The sequence below is a fragment of the Alosa alosa genome, chromosome 8 (assembly GCF_017589495.1).
Source record: "Alosa alosa isolate M-15738 ecotype Scorff River chromosome 8, AALO_Geno_1.1, whole genome shotgun sequence".
Lineage (NCBI taxonomy): Eukaryota > Metazoa > Chordata > Actinopteri > Clupeiformes > Clupeidae > Alosa > Alosa alosa.
In genome coordinates, this window is record NC_063196.1 from 4,268,467 (window position 1) to 4,287,600 (window position 19,134).

The window sequence follows — 19,134 nt, forward strand, 5'->3', positions numbered from 1 at the left end:
CTGCACATTGCTCTGGCATCTTGTTTCTTCTGCTGCAACTATAGCAGCTGCATTTCCTGTTTCCAGCAGCCAATGCTGTGTCTACTCTGGCACAAAGGCTCTGGCATTGCAGCAAATCCCCCAGACGCCATTTTTTTTACCTCTGACGTCAGAAGCAAAGTTTTTGCGCGTGGCACACGTAAAAATTTGACGTCTGACGCTCAGACGTCTATTTTTTACTCCTGAAGAAGTAAAAAATCTACACGTGGAGGCGTTATTTTGACACGTTTTGTCTTGAACGGCTTGCCATAGAGCCATCACTCTGGGCCTACTAGGCATGGGCAGTTCGCGACTGATTCGGTCAGAAAGAACGAATCCCGAAGGTGAACGACGAGAACTGATTCCCAAAACAAGAGAACTGGTTCTTTTTAATATACAAAAATATGGTCACGTAATAAAAGATACAAACGAACAGAGCTTCATCTCCCTCGACCGATTGAGTCTAAAACGTGAATGAGAGTACTACAGCAGGTAGCAACCGCGTTGCTATGGGTAAACAAATGAAAGGCCTGGCTTTACTAACGTGCCTGCCTGCCAGCGCTAGAACTTGGAAAAACGCCATATGATTCTTACTGAATTCCATTCAGTATATTTATTAAAAAAGGCACTTATGTGCTTAATATTAAGCTTGATATTTACATAAATGATGTAACACACCATATGAGACGTGTTTTAAAGGATATTTGACTTAAGACAACCAAGACGGTGCTCTAAAGCATATTTTGACTTAAGGAACTGAAAGAACTGAAAGAACGAATCAAACGAACGATTTGTGAAGGTGAAGGGAACTGAAAGAACTGATTCCCGGAATAGAATCATTTGGCCCATGCCTAGGGCCTACCTGTAATGGTGTTGGTGTTGAAGTAGAACGTTCACGTTATGGTCATGTCACGTGGAGTGGCGGGAATCGTGATGGGAGTGATTTAGCAAGCTGTCTGGTTTATTTATTAGATGCTAATTCATTTATTGTGACTGATAACATTAACTTCATGCTCACTCAGTATTTCAGGTTGTTACTCGCTGTGGAAGTGGAGTAAAGTAGAAGGATTGCGGGTGAACTTTTCATTTTGCATGTTGTTCATATCAGAGATTCTTGGCAGCTCAAGATTAATACACGAGCTTTAGCTAACTCATCGGAAACAACAGGAAGCCTGAGATTGAAGTTAGCAGATGACAAACGTTGACTCAGCCTGTTGTTTCTCAACCCGTAAAGTTGGTGTCATGGATAATTCAACAAATAAGGAACCCAGAAACAGGTTGTCTAAACTTTTACTGCCAGAAACCAGTAAGTTCACTCTTTACTATTACCGCAGTAAAGATGAAATCCTTAAGGAGCAAAAAAAAACTGAAGACTTAAACTACTTCATCATTCACCCCTACAGTTTGTTCAGGTAAGGTTTATATCATAACGATATCAAGTCAGTAAATTCAATATGTAAACTTGGTGAAGTTTTTAAAGATAATGTAAATACTAGCATTGATAGCTTTTGTGGTAAATTAGCGTGTGAATGTGAAGTTAGCACTCTAACGTTAGCTTGCTGTGTTTGGCCTGCAGACTCTAGAAAGGATACAAGGAAGTTTATTGTCACATGCATATAGTTACTGGATGTAAGAAATGCAGTGAAATTATGTCTGGTGTCAGCCTATTTATGCATTTATGGGGGCACCAACAAGAGCAAGAGCAACAGGGGCAAGGAAAAACTCCCTTACTAAGGAAGAAACCTTGGGCAGATCCACGGCTCAAGGGGCTAACCTAACTGCCAGGGGCCTTGGTGTGTGTGTTGAGGGGATGACAAGGGAGATGGGATAGTGTGCTGTGTATGTGGGGAGAGGGCAGTGTGCAATATGTCATGAGACAATGTGAATGAAAGTGACATTAACATAAACGTTACACCAGATAAATCACTTCCCAGCCTTTGCTTCACTATTATGATAATACATCACATTATCTGCATGATGTATTCCGTAAAGAATACTTGATCACAATATGACACAATAAACATTGCCTTGTCTAAAGGCAGTTCTGTCGATTTCAGCATCTTGCTGAGACATTGCCACTTCTATTTTTTTTTTATCATTGTTGATATTCTCAACAGGAGGTACTGGTTGTGGATAATGATTCTGATGAGCAGTACCAATATAGTTTTCGTCCCCATGGTGGCCAGTTTCTTTGGGAAGCAAATCTACATTGGCTGGACTGTCTATAATGTCTTTGTAGACATATCATTCATTGTTGATCTGTGCCTAACTTTTCGAATGGGCTACCATCATGGAAGCATGGAGGTAAGTATATTGTTTGTTTATTTACTGAACAGCTTAACGTGTAAGCATAGTCATAGTGCTATATCAACAATGGTGCCAGTGTGAATTTCAATGGCTCTTGCATATTAGGTTTATCTTCTGTTGTCATTTGTCTTTCAACCAACAGGCTATTCTGGACCTTCGCAAGATAAGAAACCATTACCTGAAGACCTGGTTCATTCCTGATCTGTTGGCTGCAGCACCAGTTGACTACTGTGTGTTGATTCTTTCGGTGTGTTGTCATTACAATATAGTGAATTTGTGTGCAAGCGCAGATAGGTGCGTCTGAAATGTCAGCTAGTGATGTGAGCCGAGCAGAAGAGATGTCTAGGGATGTCACAGGTGGGCTAGTTGGAACTTAGAGAATTCAATAGTCAAATTATGTTAGTTGAGTAAATTAGCGTAACAATGTAGTTGTTTTGTTCTAATGTTGTGAACCTAACTAACCTTATGTCAAACTCATGTATATTGCACACACCCAAAATATATTTTATGTGAAGAGTACACACACACACACACACACACACATACACACATACACACATACAGCGCCCCTGATGTAGGTTATCCTGGTTGTGGCCTGTAGAAAAACAATCGGTGCAAATGGGTGCGAAGTTACTGTTTTTTTTTTTGTTTTTTTATTTGGGTTTGTTTCAATCGATAGGACATCAGCGGCGGGTAGGACAATAATTCCAATGTGAGATTAGAAATCTACAGGTTTCTAGGGTAGACTGAGTACAGTTTAGACACTTTTTGCTCACACAAAATCAAACAAAAAATAGATACTGAAAAGAAGTGATTTTTCACATGAAATTCTACATGCCATTTCCTTAGCTTGTAGACTAAGAAATAATCAATCAATAATACCCATAGGTAGTTTATATTTTCCGCAATTAGCTCATAAACATAAGGTGCATTTTTGTCTCGACGTGTCTCAACTGTACCCATATGGAGTACAGTTGAGACAGTACCTAGTACAGTTGAGACACCCATTTTTAATGATGTATAGTTAACTAACTGTTCATTGCAAAATGTATAAAAAAAATAACAATTGGGCAAAGTGTCATTTCATTTAAATTGGTTAAAATGAATAAAATAGGAATAAAATAGTTGACACAGGAACTGATGTGGTGAACAATACAAATGGAATGTTCAAGTAATAACTCTAAAGGCCCATTCACACCAAGAACGATAACTATAACTATAACCATAACGATAAAAGCGTTCACACTGAACAACGATAAGCAAAGTCTCTCCTTGTGTTAATAAATGTGACGGTTAAAATTTGATGGGTTATTAGCTTTTTATCGTTCTGAAAATCGCTCTGAAAGTGATCCCCAACGATATCGTTCTTCATGTCGTTATCGTTATAGTTTATGTGTGAACGTCGTCATTCATATTAACAAGAACGATATTTATTTATAGTTATCGTTATCGTTCTTGGTGTGAATGGGCCTTAACAATACATTTTGTCTCAACCGTACCCCGCTGACCTCCTCACACATTTCTCTAGATTTTGCAGTGACCTTACATGACACAATGTCATGAAATAAGCCAGTTTATAGGGCACAGTATAACTATTGTGATGATACCAGTTACGTTGTACAGACACACAAGGGTAATGAGTTGTGTCTTTCAAATTTTTTGTGATCAAAGAGGACACTAATACGCATGTGCATAGCAAAAGTCACAACTTGGGCTTTATGGTTTTGTTGATAGGAATATTTTTTACAAAGTGGTACACATAAAATAGATAAAATAGAAAATAGTACACATAAAACCCTGTGTAGTTACCACTAATTTCTGCAACAGACAACTTTAGGTGGGGTTGACCCAGATGAGTCTAGGCATCTCTTGAAGATCACAAATGTCTTCAGCCTCCTGCGGCTCCTGAGGGTCTTCAGGCTGGTGCGCTATGTAAACAACTGCTTGGAGGCAAGTGGACTTTACATGTGTTTTATATTTCCATTTCATGCTTCCACATCCACACTCCACAACTTTTTCACAGTTACCTAATGCCAAGCAAAAGTATGTAATGTGATGTTTGACCCACCAAGGCATCGTACATAAGAATTAATTCAGATATTCATAAATGTTTTATTACTAAAAGGCATCATTGGCATATAGTTCTTTACAAGGTTCCAGTTTCCATTGCCAGGCAGTATTATGTATATCCTTCCAAAGGTTTGGGGGGTTGGATATATCGACAACAAGGCCATTATCATGTAATCATGTCACTTACATAATACATAACACCTTTACATGCTCTAAATTACCTGAAGAGCTAACAATATGTGTGTAACTAGCCTCAGTATTGTAAATCTTTTCAGATTAAGATTTTTGATTTGTGTTTTTTTTTTTCTGTTACAGAGGCTTAGTGTTAGTATGAAATCCTTCTTGGAGGTGATATACAACATATTTGGCATCTACCTAATATGCCACTGGAACGCGTGCTTCCAATTCATGTTGGCTACTTGGTTGGACTATCCGCCTAACAGCTGGGTCACCCTAGCGGGCCTAGTGGTATGTCCTGTAACATTTTGAGTGTATACGTGGCCAAATATCATAGGGGCCATATTAGAAAAAGTGACTAGTTAGTTTAAAACAAAACAGAATTCAGTGTTCAAATCCAGCATATGCGATATTTAGATATGTTTTCCCATTCAGCATTCAAGATCAAAGTTAACAGAACAACTCAGGGGCTTAGGACACGTTTGATGGGTTTCAATTATGCCACACTGATGCATTTTGTTTATTATGAACTGAACAGAAAAGACAACACAGCATACTAAACAAGGTCATTGGGCAGCAACTCCATGAACGTAGAGTAGGTATACGTAACCTGAAATCAACATATATCATGACGCCACTGGTTTAGGGACTCATATTGCCTGTCTTGACAGTCTTACTGTAGATCAAAAATTCTTCAGTCCAACTGAAAGTGAACAGTGAACAGTATTTGTTTCATTAGCTTTTAATTTACTTGCCTTCAGACTACATTATATGTTTATTTGTTGGCTGAATGGCTGGTATAAAGCTCAGTATTTCAATAGTTTCATACGTCTTTAATTACGAAAATTTGATTTGAAATACATTAGATGAATACATGATGAAATAAAAAAAGCAAAACACAAGGCGAAAGAAAATACATTATTAAAATGGGCGAGGCAGAATAAGGTGAATAGATACAGTAGGAGTTTAATGAGTACTGTATGTGCTTATGTCTCTCATTTCTCAAAAAGGATAAACCAATTAGTGTCCAGTACACAAGGGCCATGTTTCGCTCACTTTGTCATATGATGACACTTAACTATGGCTCAGGAATTCCAAAAGGTATACAGACATTATTTACAAGTATATACATACATTATGTTGTACTCTTACTCAACTAAGATACTGTTGTTGATGTCTTAAATACCTTGCAGGGATATCAGAGCAGTGGATGATGATAACGAGCATAACGGTCGGTTCTGTTTTATATGCTCTGGTTCTGGCCAAAATCACATCCCTCCAGGCCACCTTCAACACCAGTCAGCGGGCCTATGAGGATAGGGTGAGCCTTCCAGACCTCTGGAATAGAACCCGACTGATATCCGATTTTTAAGGCCGATACCGATTTCGATATTTGAATAATATATATTCGATAATATCGATTTTTGTTAGTTTGAATAATAGTCATAATTTGTGTTTAAAAGGGAAAGTGGAGGCTACGTGTGTGCTATAAAGTAACAGAAATAGGGTGACCACCAACCAGACTCTGAAAAGGAGGACAAGTTGTGTTTAAAAGGGCAAATGGCCAAAATGAGGATCAGTATTTGGCTTTCCTTTACTTCATTTTAAAATAGTTATTGCCCATTATAAACACAGATAGCGATAGATTTGGTATATAGATCGGCAAATAGCTAATATCGGCGAACCGATTTATCAGTCGGGCTCTACTCTGGGAAGTCTTATCCAGGCTTTTCATGTATTACCATGTGCTGTGGCTGTCTATTGTATAAGCAACATTTTTCATGAAGGGTATGTGTAATGTAATGTAATGATTTTGTTTACACTATGATTTTAAAGACCAGCCAGTTAGTTCCATTGCAGATACTCAAATCAGTCTTATTTTGAAGCTTGTAGGCTTTTGTTTTTTATCGCATCACCACAAGATGGCAGCACTGGTTCAATTTTATCAGAGCCGTATATAGATATATCTCTATATACGGCTCTGAATTTTATCTCATCACATTAGGCAGCAGTCTGGTCATGCTGGTATTGGGCCAGTCACACTTGTAAAAGAAAAGCATTAGATTGAACAGGAGACATGTGGTCTTACTCTTTCTGCCTTCTTTCAGCACAACGAACTCAAGGTGTATATAAGACACAAACAGGTGGGGGGTACCATAGTCACTCGTGTGTTTGGTCATATGGAGAACTGTTACCAGGGCAAGTGGTTTGATGAGAAGGCCATCCTAGATGAACTCTCTGAGCCGCTGAAACTGGTATGATTTAGCCTCAGTTTGTACACACTTTTCAAAATAATTTAGTCTCACTATCTAAAGAAATCGCCCATGAGTTACAGAAATTGTATGTATACGGCAGGAATCCACTTTAATTGTAGTAACAGCAAAAACAACATTTTTGTGAACCTCCCATAGAATCTGTCTGTCTAGAGAGGGGTCTGGAAATGGTATTAAAGATAAAACAGCAAGCCATGGAAATGTTAGTTTTCTTATTATGATGGCTTGAAATGTACCATATGTACAACACCGTCTGAGTAAATGTTTTATTGTGCATTACATTAACTAACCATATTGTCTTAACCGCACTGCATTAACCATATTGAATTGACCACATTGTGAATTGAACACTTCTGTATTGAATCTAACAATGTAAGTCTACATCGGCAAATCAACTATTCAAACTTTGTCCTTTTTTGCCAAACTTGCCAAGTCAAAATATTAGGTTGTACAGGAACATGTTTCTTCTTAAAGAACTCATGTCTATTCCACCAACAGGCTGTGATGCAGCACGTTTGCGGGGATCTGCTGAGAAATGCCTTTGGAAATGCAGACTCACTGTTTCTGTCCAAGCTGCTACTGGTGGTTGAGTTTGAGAGCTACCAAATGGGAGATGTGATCATACGGCCAGGGATTACAGCAGACTATATGTACTTCATCGACAAGGGCACCATAATGGTGGAGGATGCTGGTGTCCAGCACACGCTAATAGATGGAGACTTTTTTGGAGGTAAACCTCAGTTTCTAGCTGTCCTGTAACTGCAGTAACTGTTACGTAAGGCGTTTTTCCAGTAGAAGTTGAATATTTCTGAACTTTAAAAACAACTCTGAGCTGCAGAAAAAGACGCCTGCGATCACGTTTTAAAAAAAGCCTAGGACTTTTTTGAAAACACAGTCTACTCCATAGGATTATAACGTAAAACGGACGCTGGCAGGTGTGAAAAATACGCCTAGTCTGAACATAGCCTAAGACAAAAACTGAGTATTGCCTCTAGTCAATGTGATCCCCATCTATACCTTTGCGCTCATGATTTATCATTGCAGAGTGAGTCTTTCTTTTAATGTAAACTCAAAAATATTTTTCACAGAGATAGCGCTGGTAAAGTTCTCCAAACATTACATCAAGGTATGGAATTTGAGTCCGTCCCGCTTGGTTTGTCTGTCGTGCCAGGCCTACCACACCGTGCTGCAGGATTTCCCTGAGCTGCAGGGCAAGCAGCTCAGCAGGCGGTCTCTCGCTCCCCAACGTGAGTACACCTGAAACCAAATCATCAAATCCTCAGTTATGCTGTGGGCCCCATTTTAACAGTACTAGTGGGCTATTGGCACACTTTCATTCAGTACACCTGGAGCCAAATCATCATATTTCGACAGTACTAGTGGCACACTTTCATTAGGTTTAGGTACAGGACGTTCAATACAGATATGTACCAAATGCAGTCTTTAACAGTGTGACGGAACTGCTTTGAGTTTCGTCTTCTTTTTGGGTTTTGGCCACAGAGTCGGAGGAACAGCAGCGATGCGGTAAAAAATTTTGATTTAATTTTAAGACTTACCAAATCACAGCAAGCAAGTGGTGATTAAGGGGAATATACTAAACAAAAAATAGTAATGCAAAAAAGAATGTAAATATGGAATAAACAGTTCTGTTTAACCATCTCAGAGTCACTAGGCCTACACGTCAAACACACAGGACTGGACTAGACTAGCACTCCAAGACTGACAAAGAGGTGAACATATGTACAGGTGACCAGCACCATTCTTAATTACAGGTGAACACACAACAAACAATTAACACATAATTCACAAGACAGACTCTGAGACAAAATGATAATATTCCTCAATAAACTAATAACATATTCAAATAAACATCACATAGTAAACACATTCAAAGAGGTACATATAGGGACGAACATACAGAGCAACTTGATCAGGATTGCCCTGCTCCTTGGCGCTTCCCACTTGAACATGGCCAGTTCCCTCCGGAACCCAATTAAAAAAGTCCATTGTTTCCTGACTGCACCCCTTTGCTTCCGGACAGTCAGAAAACAAACGAGGATGCCGCCGCCGGTAACATAGCATGCAAACATTTACACAGAAGTTTGGGCACCAACCTGTATGAAATAAATGTTATGCATAGTAAATAGTCTTTGTGTTTAGTGTTAATTTCCATGTACTTGACGTGAGTGACGTTGCTTAATGTGTCTGTGCATTTGTTTGTGTGTGTGTGTGCGCGCGTGCGTGTATAAGACATAGTATAGTATAGTCCATAGTCTGTGCCGTCAGGGAATTAGATATGTGCGGTCACATTTAGGACCGTCACAAACAGTAATCAACAGGCTTTTTTGCTTGCAGACCATGTTTCAAATTCAAGTTCCCACACATACATAAGTAGCAGACCAAATATCAGTTTAGTTAATGGCAAAAAACAAGTTAGTAGTATTCAAAATACTATTCCCATCGGAAATATTGTCAGTGAATTTTAGGTTAGCAATACCTACAGGCTACCTACCAAGGCCAGTACACACCATATACGACACGAAATTCCGGGAAAATGCAAAAATTTTGTGTGCAGAATTTTCACACTCAAAGTGTACACACTGAGTCCGATGCGATTATTAGTCCACTTATGAAACACATAGAAGTCGGTTGGGGGTCATCAGTGCACCAATCCACTGCACATCACACACACACACACACACTTTGCTCCCGCATATTGGGCTTGAGTTCTGCAATTTGAGCGGACTGTTGTAGCCTAACAACTTGTAGCGTAGGCTAAGCCTAATTTAAAATGTTATGCCAGCATGCTATAAAACAGGCATAGCCTATATCATGTGCAACTCAGGAATCCATTTCACACGCATGCATACCTCAAAAGTCGTGTTAATCTAAAGTGGAGCGGAGGGCGTAACCCAACAAACATCAGAGACTGATAAAATCGCACTGATGCAACAAGTGGTTAAAATTGATCAGCTCGCATGGCAATGATCAACACACAGCAAAAACTAGGCTAATAATGACACCAGTTAAAGTGTTCCACATATTACAGAGTTCTACATTAGCCTACTTAAGTTATGAGGCATAAAGCAATGTTAACGCACCAAGTCCGAGACTTCTCTTGCGCTAACTTGAGGCAAAATTATGATGGTGGGAACCCTGGACATAATGCTGTTGTCAGCATATATAAAAGTAGGATAGGCTATATTATCATGCGCTGCATCCAACTATGGGTTCAAATGCCTAAGCAATGGCCTATTCTAAAACGTTTCTTCACATTTTTGTGAATGAATGTCATATTTTTCCATGCACATCTGTACAGTGAGAAGCTCTCTGTTCACTGCTGTACAGATTTCATTCTTTTTTGGTGCTTGTGAAATGATGGGATGGTGGTAAGAAGTAGGGAAAGCTGTGTATGGTGGAGTTTGCACTGTTGAACTTAAAACTCTTTGTAACTTTGGCATATAGGCCTATTAATGAGATGTCATCATGGGCAGCAAGATCACCCATTTTGTCAGCTTTTTCTGCTCGTAGTTCTACTTGTGACATCAATGGAACCCTGCGAAATCCTTATTTAATTGGTCAGGCACTCTTTTTCGCATGCAAAATTTTGCATCAAATGAGACTTCCGAAAGCTTTTTTCATCGCAACGAATTTCGTCCTCTGTGTGTACAGACTAATTTGAATATATGTGTTTAATAGCCTGCATAATTTCGTGCGGAAATTTCGTCAGAAAAATTGGATTTGGTGTGTATGGCCCTCTACTGTACCGAACATTAACTGAACCGTGACTTCAAAACTGAGGTACACACTGAACCGTAATTTTTGTGTTCCGTTCATCTGTACACCATTGTATGTCACCGGTAATAATTAGCAGAAATACAAAACAAATTCACATATTGTCTCATTTTTTAAAGTGGTGCCACAATGGAGGTTTAGGCAGTTGTCAATAGTTCTTCAAGACTTTTCAGACAATTCTCATGAAATATTAATTAGTCCATATTCATATTATGCAGTTCTGTATAATGTCCTGAATTAAGTTGTTCTTTGTCTCTATTTTTTTCTCAGCCAGTAGTAATTTGGTGTATCTTGCTTGATTTATTATTCAAAAAATAATTAATGGATATGTTTTTTTGTTTGTTTTGTTTTGTTTGTTTTGTCTTGCACAGGTGGTGGTAGGACATGAGACTTTGGACAATTATGTTTGTTTTTGAGGCGGAATACTATGATCAGCCTACAATTCATCCAGAATCTGCCCACTGCACACAATATGTCTGTACTGAGAAAAGATCAAAGGAACGATGTAACAACCTTAGCACACATTCCAAACCATTCCATGATGATTTCTGTGGCCTTTTATACATTTCATCAGTCTGACTTGGTAACAATGTGGTAAAATGACAGCAGTTTTTTTTAGGTATAGGACTTTGGCCATGCCATGAGTTAGACATTGTAGTAGACAGTTAGAGCTTTGTTTGGGCATGCAATCAATGCCTAGGCAGCGCAATCTTTTTAAACTGTTGTCTCTCTAGTAACAAAATGTTAAATGTACCGTTTTCATTCTCATTCTAAGGAATGTATTACTTTATACGTTTGTATGTTACATTTCCATGTTTAGTTGTGTTATAGTTTCATACAGCATTGCTGAATTGTCAGCCAAAATATCTCCTGGACTCCCATCAACAACTAGAGCATGTTCTGTTGAGAATATTCAGTTCAGTTTTGCACTGACAACATACTCTTATCAGTTGTGCATTTGTACATGCATGTTCTCATTAACATTAACATTTTTACCATAAGTGTGTCCTACCGGATTCTTATCCTTTTCCTGTAGTTCAATAATCATTCAAAACCTGCAGAAAAACAATTCCGTTCTGGTCCCAACCATTAGCATATATGAATTTTGAAGTTTAAAGTTAGGAGATGCGATATGATGTCCACGTGTGTGTACAGTACTTATCAGGAGAGTAAGTCTTGAAGTTAGACTGAAAGACCAACTAGTAAGTGATGTAGTCTAAACAAAATATATATACAGCTAGGTTAGAAGTTGTTATATCGTAACAGACAGCTCCTCATTTACAGAAAGCCAGATGAGCTGTGGGTATCATTCCTCAGGGCACTTTCAGAGAGCTAAAAGGCCAGGTCCTTATAGCCTACCTGAATTTGAAACTTCACTGTCTGTTAACTGGCATTTTGCCACTATGTTATCTTCCCTCCGTCCTATCTCATCCAGGCATGGCCTCAGACACGTCTAAATGCAAATTGAGGTCCAATGGAGTGTAATTGCTGGTGTGTGATGATTACAACGGGAAACTAATGATTTTCCTCTGCCAAGGTCAGGCGAGGTTTAATTAGGAGAGGTGCAATCAGCGCTACTCCCCTCTTGCAGGCGAGCTGTTATCTGGGCGTCTGCCAAAAAAAAAAAAAAGCCTACCTATGGCACGTCTGAATGAGCTAATGTGTCAAAGGCCTGCCACCACCTTGCACTGTTGTGATTGTGTTTGAAGTGGAATAACTAAAGCTTGTCATCCGAAGGAGTGGTTTGAAACCAAAAGGTCGACTTTGTGGAGATTAGAATATGGCACTTGTAATAGGTGTAGAGTATATCAAGAATAAGAGACACACTGAGGATTCAGAGTTATTACCTGAGGTCTGCTTCTCCATTTCCATTACCATATGAATTTTCCCTCAATTCTTCCTGCAAAGAGTTGCTAATAGTTTGGCATATCTAAATTATGTATCATCATTACTTTTTATGATCTATATAGTTCTTACTTAAATCTGCCCAAGGATAGACATCCACTGGCACCAGAATTAAAGAATTAAATCAATATGAGACAAGTCATATACAAAGGGTTACAACACTCACCCTTCAACAGGACACTTTGCTAACATATTGTACAATGAATAGTACTTCACTAAGAGCTATATTCTGACATTTACCCCCATGAAACTGTTATATAATTCAACAGTTTTAAATAATAGTCTTGACTGACTGTCCTCAGAAAAAAAAGTAATTCTGGCAATGAAGTTTTAAGATAAAGTACTTTGATTTTAACCACACAATACTGTCAGCCAGCTTGCACCAGTCTAATTACCATTTCTCTGTCTGCTTGTTCGGATTATCCTTGGGAAAAATATTGTAGACCACCCTCCTGGCTGCGCGAGTGCCTGAGAGCACACAAGGAGCACCCAACAATTACATCTGATGTTCAGACTGTCTTTTAAAATGTTGTCCCGACTAGATAAATTAACAGCACTAGATAGAAATGTGTGTGGCAAGGGCATGTTATTTCACCTTGAGACAGGTGAATCTTACATTTGTAGTTTCAGTCTCACTGAAATGAAAATATTTTTTTAGTGCTGACTATCAAGACCTTATGCTAGACCTTATGTATATAATAATCTTGTGATACTGCCCAAAACTATGCTGCTTGTTTTTCTTCATGACAGATTTAAAAATTTGGTCTTAAATTATTTAAACTAAACCCAGCAAATGTAATGCCCTAATTGTACCACTTATTCAGTGAAATGAAGAAGAACTGTTGGAAAAAAGGAAGGTGTTCAGTAGGCCTACAGATTACAGAGTTTACTAGCCATTATGATCTGGTCATTAGGTGTACCTAATGCTAGCATTTCCTCAGTCATTCTGGGAAAAACCCTTTAGTATGCTACAGAGCTGGGTTTAGCTGTTTTCTCTGTGGCTTTTCTGTCTGACCCACTTTCTGTGCTTGACTTGACTGGGTTGCTGCCACTGCTGCCGGGGGAGGTCCCTGCAGACTCTCCCTTACACAACCCAGTGAGTCCCCTAAGTGACAATCCATGCGTGTACACAGAGAGAGAGAGAGAGAGTACACTATGCATCCTTTGTTTTGTTTTTGAAGACCAAAGGTAAAAATGTTAGCAGCCAGCTGATTGGGAATTTTAGAAATCCTTAAGAAAAAATGAGATACAAAATGAGAGTTGCAATATAATGAAGCCTACATTCAGTGTGCAATATTCAGTGGAGAAATTAATCAGATGAAAACTGACAGTCTGGGGTGGCTTTGAGGAGGTCAAGAATGTACTCTAATTCTGCAGAGGTCCACCAGAGGGCTAACTTGATTTCCCATAAGAATTGTGTGAAACTATCAATAACATTCTTTGCCGCTTGCACAAAGGATGTTTCTTTTGTCAAGATTCTGATATCCTGTTTTCTCAACGTGTCCTTTATGAAACATGAAGTGAAGTGTGTATTCAAACGGTAGCCTATGGATGTCGTATTTTATTGCAAAACCTCCAGGGAAGCCTAGACACACTTTGTATTCTCGTATACTGGAACATGTGAAATTCTCCCTTGCTATAGCCTACGAAACCGAATATTTCAGCTGACCTAAAGGGGAAAAACTGAAAACATATTGTAACTCGAATGCTACAGAAAAATGGATTGAATGTTCTACTCGAATCATACAGAAAACACGATATGGAGGGGTCATTTTGGTTTTTTTGTGCTAATGCTAACATATCTTTTGTTACCCCATATATTCTGCTAACTTCTGATGGAAATGCCATTCTGCACAATCACCCGACGTAGTATGTATAGTCTATATTGTGAGGGGAGGATGAAGGTCAAATTATCTTTGCTTGTGATGTGCCCAAACATTGTTACAAATCCAGTCCAGATTCTATACTGAATCCAGCCCGCATTTTCCAAGATAGGCGCTGGTGGATAATAGTTGTTACAGTTTTCGATAATGCCATGCTTGGTGAAAGGGTAGCCTACGTGTTTCTGCCCCATATGGGTGAAAGGAGATGAAAAGTTTCCAATACATTTTCGTCATAGATATAATCTACAACATTCACAATTGAAACAAAATATGGTATTTCGTTAAGAATCAAGACGTGCTTCAGTTGATTGTTAAACGCATTTCCCTCCAACTGGCTCACCACCTCCCCCCTGAACGTATATTTTCGTTGTGCCGGTCATAAATGATGACTTGCCATGCCCACACAAGTTGTGGCGGCTTCAACACTAAATAATGAAAGCAAACCTAGTTTATCCTTCCCTTTGAGTCATAAGTTAAAAATCGTTTAAGTCAGGAGGAGCATCTCGCTGATCCGGGGCTGTGTTTGGGGCAGGAGATAGGGGCAGCGCTACCCCTATGAATAATGTAGATCGTTTTCATCATGAGCTGAACATAACAAGCATAGCTCGCGCCTCTATGGGCAACAATTCGGATCCACGAGAGAAGGAATATGGAAATAAATCTATATCATCTTCAAATCCGAAAGTGACTTCGAGGATGGAGACAGGTTTGCTAGCGAATCATAAACTGAAAAATGCTGGTGGCGGAGATCCCCCTCCTTCGTCTCACCACCACACACCTCCACAGCAACAGTCGCAACCATTCAATCAATTCCAACAGCATCACCAACGTCAAATTCAAAACAACAACATTAGCAACCAGCAATCAGCGCAAGGAGACTTCGGGAATCGTCAACATGGAGGGAAAGAGAATATTTTGGGCGATCAAACCGAACGCCATCAGCAATTACTGAATAAAAGTGAAGAGGAGGACCGATCCTGCAAAACGGGTGATCGGATGGGCAGCAGGTACGACCACAGCAACTTGGGACCAACGAATAACAACATCAACCAGTCACAAAGTGGGAACACTACGGTTTCTGAGTTTAATAATTATTATGGGAATGGAAGAGGAGGGCCTTGCTTTGATCAACATGGCGGACAACAAAGCCCTGGGACGGGGATAATGCATTCGGCACAAAACAGCATGGATCAAGTACAAAACTCTCACGAAGGGTATCATAATAACCCCTACAACCACTATCCGAATTACAGACCTGGCTATGGTGGCACTGGATATGGTATGATGAGCCCCTCACGGCAGGGGAACAACATGATGGGCCCAGGTGGTAATACGACTTCAGCTAGTCATGGAAAAGCTGCCATGGCTACAGCCTCGGCTTCTGGTGGTGTAAATGTCGGGGGTTTTCAGCGATTTCCTGGACAAAATCAACAGCACCCATCTGGAGCTACCCCTACTTTGAACCAGTTACTGACATCGCCAAGTCCTATGATGCGAGGATATGGCAGTGGCTATCAAGATTACAATAATCCCTCTGCACAACAACAACAATCAAGCATGGGCTTGAGCAAAGAAATGAGCTCTCAATATGCCCAAACTTCTCATGGTTGGGGAGGACAACAAAGAAATCATCCAGCAATGAGCCCTGGGAACAACGGTCACGGTGGCAACAGGGCTCAGGTGGGTTCGTTAAGTTGTTTGTCTGTTTACGTTGAGTTCTCTAAAACAAGTTACTGCTTGTGAGCATAGCTATCCGCCTAGTTACATTGCTTCTTAGCCAGCTAGCTAACTCGTCAACTTGTTTCCAGCGGCCCTGTACCACCACAGCTAGCTTGGACCATTTAGCGATTTGGCAGGAGCCAATGCTAGCTAACGTTAGCCAACGTCTAAAGGAGCATTTGAATAACTTGCCATGACAAACTCGGTAACATGTTCATTGCAAGAGGGTAGAAATGTAGACTCTATTATATGAAATTGTTATATACGGACTCAGAACAACTCCTGTTTAGTCATTGCAATCAGCTGTGTAACCTGAAACAAAGTTACCTTATTAAGTTCTGTCCCAAGGTGACTTAACGTTAGCTGGCTAAGCTAGCCGTAGCTTCTAATGCATTTAGCAAACGATTGGCCATTATTTGTAGCAGGTTAACGTTAGCTTCCTCCAGCTACCCTTGAACATATATATTTTACACAAGTTTCGCTTCATAAGTATTCTATCAAATACATTTCCGTATCATTATATATGGTACTACATTATTTACGACGTTTAAAAAGTGACTTCTCTGGAGAAGAAACAGACCGTGTTTCCTACCATGGAACATTCTAGTAGTAACGTTAAACTACTGCAGTTGGAGGGGGTAGCAGTGCTAACATTAACATTCTAGCTAACGTTACCATTTTGGCTAGCCTGTAACCCTAGGCTGTGCAATCGCTTTATTGGGGTTTATAACGTTAAAAATGTAACATATTAAACTATAGCAATAGCTACATATGACCAATTTCGTTGCTGCAAACATAATAGAAAGTTTAGTCGATTAAAATCACCCGTTGAATTTGGGTAAGACTTTAAAAACTATTCGCGGAAACAAAGTTAATTTAGCTACCTAATGTTAGCTAAGGTTAGCTATCGCTAGCATCTTACAAGTAAATTGGCTAATTGTAGCTAAAAGAGAAGCTAACTAGCCTGTAAGCTAAGTCATTTGATTGATAGGGAGGGGAGGGTGATTAGGGCACAAGTAGAGCATGTCTTTGTAGGATGTTATGTGTTTTGTTACAACTGTCATTCTATCTTTAAAGTTGGTGGCAGTTAAAGACAAATTATTTTTAATGTCTGCATAGTGTGAGGTTGGGCCTTTTCCAGCCACAGAGTGTTTGTATTGATGTAATCATTTTTGGTAAGGTTAATAGTGTCATGTTTAAAAGTTTAGTTGAACTTGCAAACAGTTTAATCAAAGGAAAAGAGTTTAAGCAGATTCAAAAGTAGTTGGACAGTAGACTTCAAGCTGATTGCCTCCCTCTCTGTCAGTGGGCATCAACTTTGATTCCCAAGTTTGAGTCACTGTTAATGTGTTTTTTCCTACTGTTTTTTTTCACCCCTGAAGAATTAGAATAAATAGTGTGTTAATTATGAAGAAAATCAAAACAGTATTTTTTACAGTATTGTAGGTCCTATATTGTTTGTAGACCTTCTGTGACAGCTTCATGATCAACCAGCCACTGTACCTAGTGAGTGCACTGGGTTTAGTAATCTGTCACTTGCTTTTATGCTAGGGCCACCTTAAGGGACCACACTTTTTTTTTGTTCACCTCTGGATGAGTTTCGCTGACCTTCACACACATGCAGATTAGCCATGTGCTGCCAGTTATTGTCTGTCTCAGCAGGAAATGGGGAACAGTTTTGCTTCAGTGCCCTGGGTATGTTAGTGGAGGCTTTGCTAGAGGAAACGCCTGTATCGTATAGCATTTTTAAAATATATGGTTAGGTATCCTCTGCTGTCAGGGTTATGCTTAGACTAAATTTAAAAACCAGCACACAATTTGTCATTTAAAGTCGACTTCTTGTAGAGTAGGAGATAATTTATTTGATTGTTTGTCAGTTTGAACTGGGTATTTGAGTTGGAGGCAATGTTATAACCAAGTCATGTAGGGTGAATGAATAGGCCATAGTCTTTAGTCTTTACAGGGTTCCTACGCAGTATGGAAAACCTTGAAAAGTATGGAATTTGATTTTAGTAATTTCCAGGTCTGGATAAGTATGGAAAAAAGAAACAAGGGTATGGAGAAATATTTGTTTCCAGACTATTGCATTTGCAGTACTAATCACTTCACTCAGGTCATAATGAACCATTCCTACTGTTGTGTAGTTTAACTGTCAGTCCCCTAGCCTGGAAAATCCAGACCCTGATAATCTAGAAAGATTAAGGGTCAGGCAAAGAGCAATGTAATGGCCCAACTCGAGGGGCGGCAACAAGCATGCATTTAAAAATCTCACTGCACGCAATTAGATAACACTAGACCATGTTTACTCTGAATGATTTCGGACTTCGACACAATCGGATAACACTACGACCAATGTGTACTGTCCTCCAACGTTGCAACGCTGTCTTCATCAGTTTTGCTGGTTCCCCAGAATGTTGGGGTAAAAGTAACGTGCATCATTGCTCTTTGCCAGAGTGTCTCGCAGAGACAATTCCATTGTGCTCTCACGAGAGCTCTGGATTTCCAGGGTATCAGTCCCCATCGTCAAGATACAACTAAAAATGACCCAGCTAAATGGACGAATATTAAGTGTCATTTTTTTAATTCACTTCAGTTGTCCATACCTTTTGTTTTCACCGAGTTATCACAACCAGAAGTGGCCACAATGTCGAGAATATGGTCAGAAAAATCTACCGAGAAGTTTGGAAATTTGAGTATGGAAAAAGTATGGAATTTTGAAATGCAAAATGTGTAGGAACCCTGTCTTTAGTGTGGTTAATTGGCAAAGTATAGCGCATCTACTGATCTAGTTGTCAGTATATGAATTGAAGTGCAAAGAAGGTACATCCAATATCATCAGTTTGTTACAGATGACTTATGTTGGAGTGATGGCAAAACAAGGTTACAAAACAAGATGTTTCAATATATCTCCTGAATGCATTTTAAAGCAACACCAAAGAACTTTCCCTGTGTTGCACGTACGCTATTTGTTTATCCAGCACTGGTTT

The 19,134-nt window shown here is 39.4% G+C and overlaps 2 protein-coding genes across 3 annotated transcripts in view; both read left to right on the top strand.

Moving 5' to 3' along the window:
- Nucleotides 1-700: 700 nt before the first annotated feature.
- On the top strand, nt 701-11,405 carry LOC125299860 (potassium/sodium hyperpolarization-activated cyclic nucleotide-gated channel 3-like). Of its 2 annotated transcripts, XM_048251348.1 has the most exons (11): nt 701-1,430; nt 2,136-2,322; nt 2,468-2,572; nt 4,153-4,275; nt 4,711-4,863; nt 5,583-5,673; nt 5,766-5,893; nt 6,681-6,827; nt 7,344-7,575; nt 7,934-8,092; nt 11,012-11,405. In XM_048251348.1, the coding sequence occupies exons 1-11, from the start codon at nt 1,210-1,212 to the stop codon at nt 11,026-11,028; spliced, it is 1,563 nt and encodes a 520-aa protein (XP_048107305.1). In that variant the 5' UTR covers nt 701-1,209; the 3' UTR covers nt 11,029-11,405. The 2 variants fall into 2 exon arrangements, with proteins under 2 accessions (XP_048107305.1, XP_048107306.1); XM_048251349.1 differs by lacking the exon at nt 4,711-4,863 and having other exon boundaries at nt 704-1,430.
- Nucleotides 11,406-14,799: 3,394 nt separating this feature from the next.
- Nucleotides 14,800-19,134, top strand: part of arid1b (AT rich interactive domain 1B (SWI1-like)) — a 78,305-nt gene continuing 73,970 nt past the window's right edge. The window contains 1 exon segment of the mRNA XM_048251347.1: nt 14,800-16,108. Coding sequence (XP_048107304.1) covers nt 14,984-16,108 — 1,125 coding nt within the window. The 5' untranslated portion in view covers nt 14,800-14,983.

Coding starts and splice junctions, on each gene's coding strand:
- LOC125299860 (XM_048251348.1), top strand. CDS start 1,210: ATGACAAACGTTGACTCAGCCTGTTGTTTCTCAACCCGTAAAGTTGGT. Junction 4,276..4,710: donor ATGTAAACAACTGCTTGGAG/GCAAGTGGACTT, acceptor TTTCTGTTACAG/AGGCTTAGTGTTAGTATGAA. Junction 5,894..6,680: donor AGCGGGCCTATGAGGATAGG/GTGAGCCTTCCA, acceptor GCCTTCTTTCAG/CACAACGAACTCAAGGTGTA.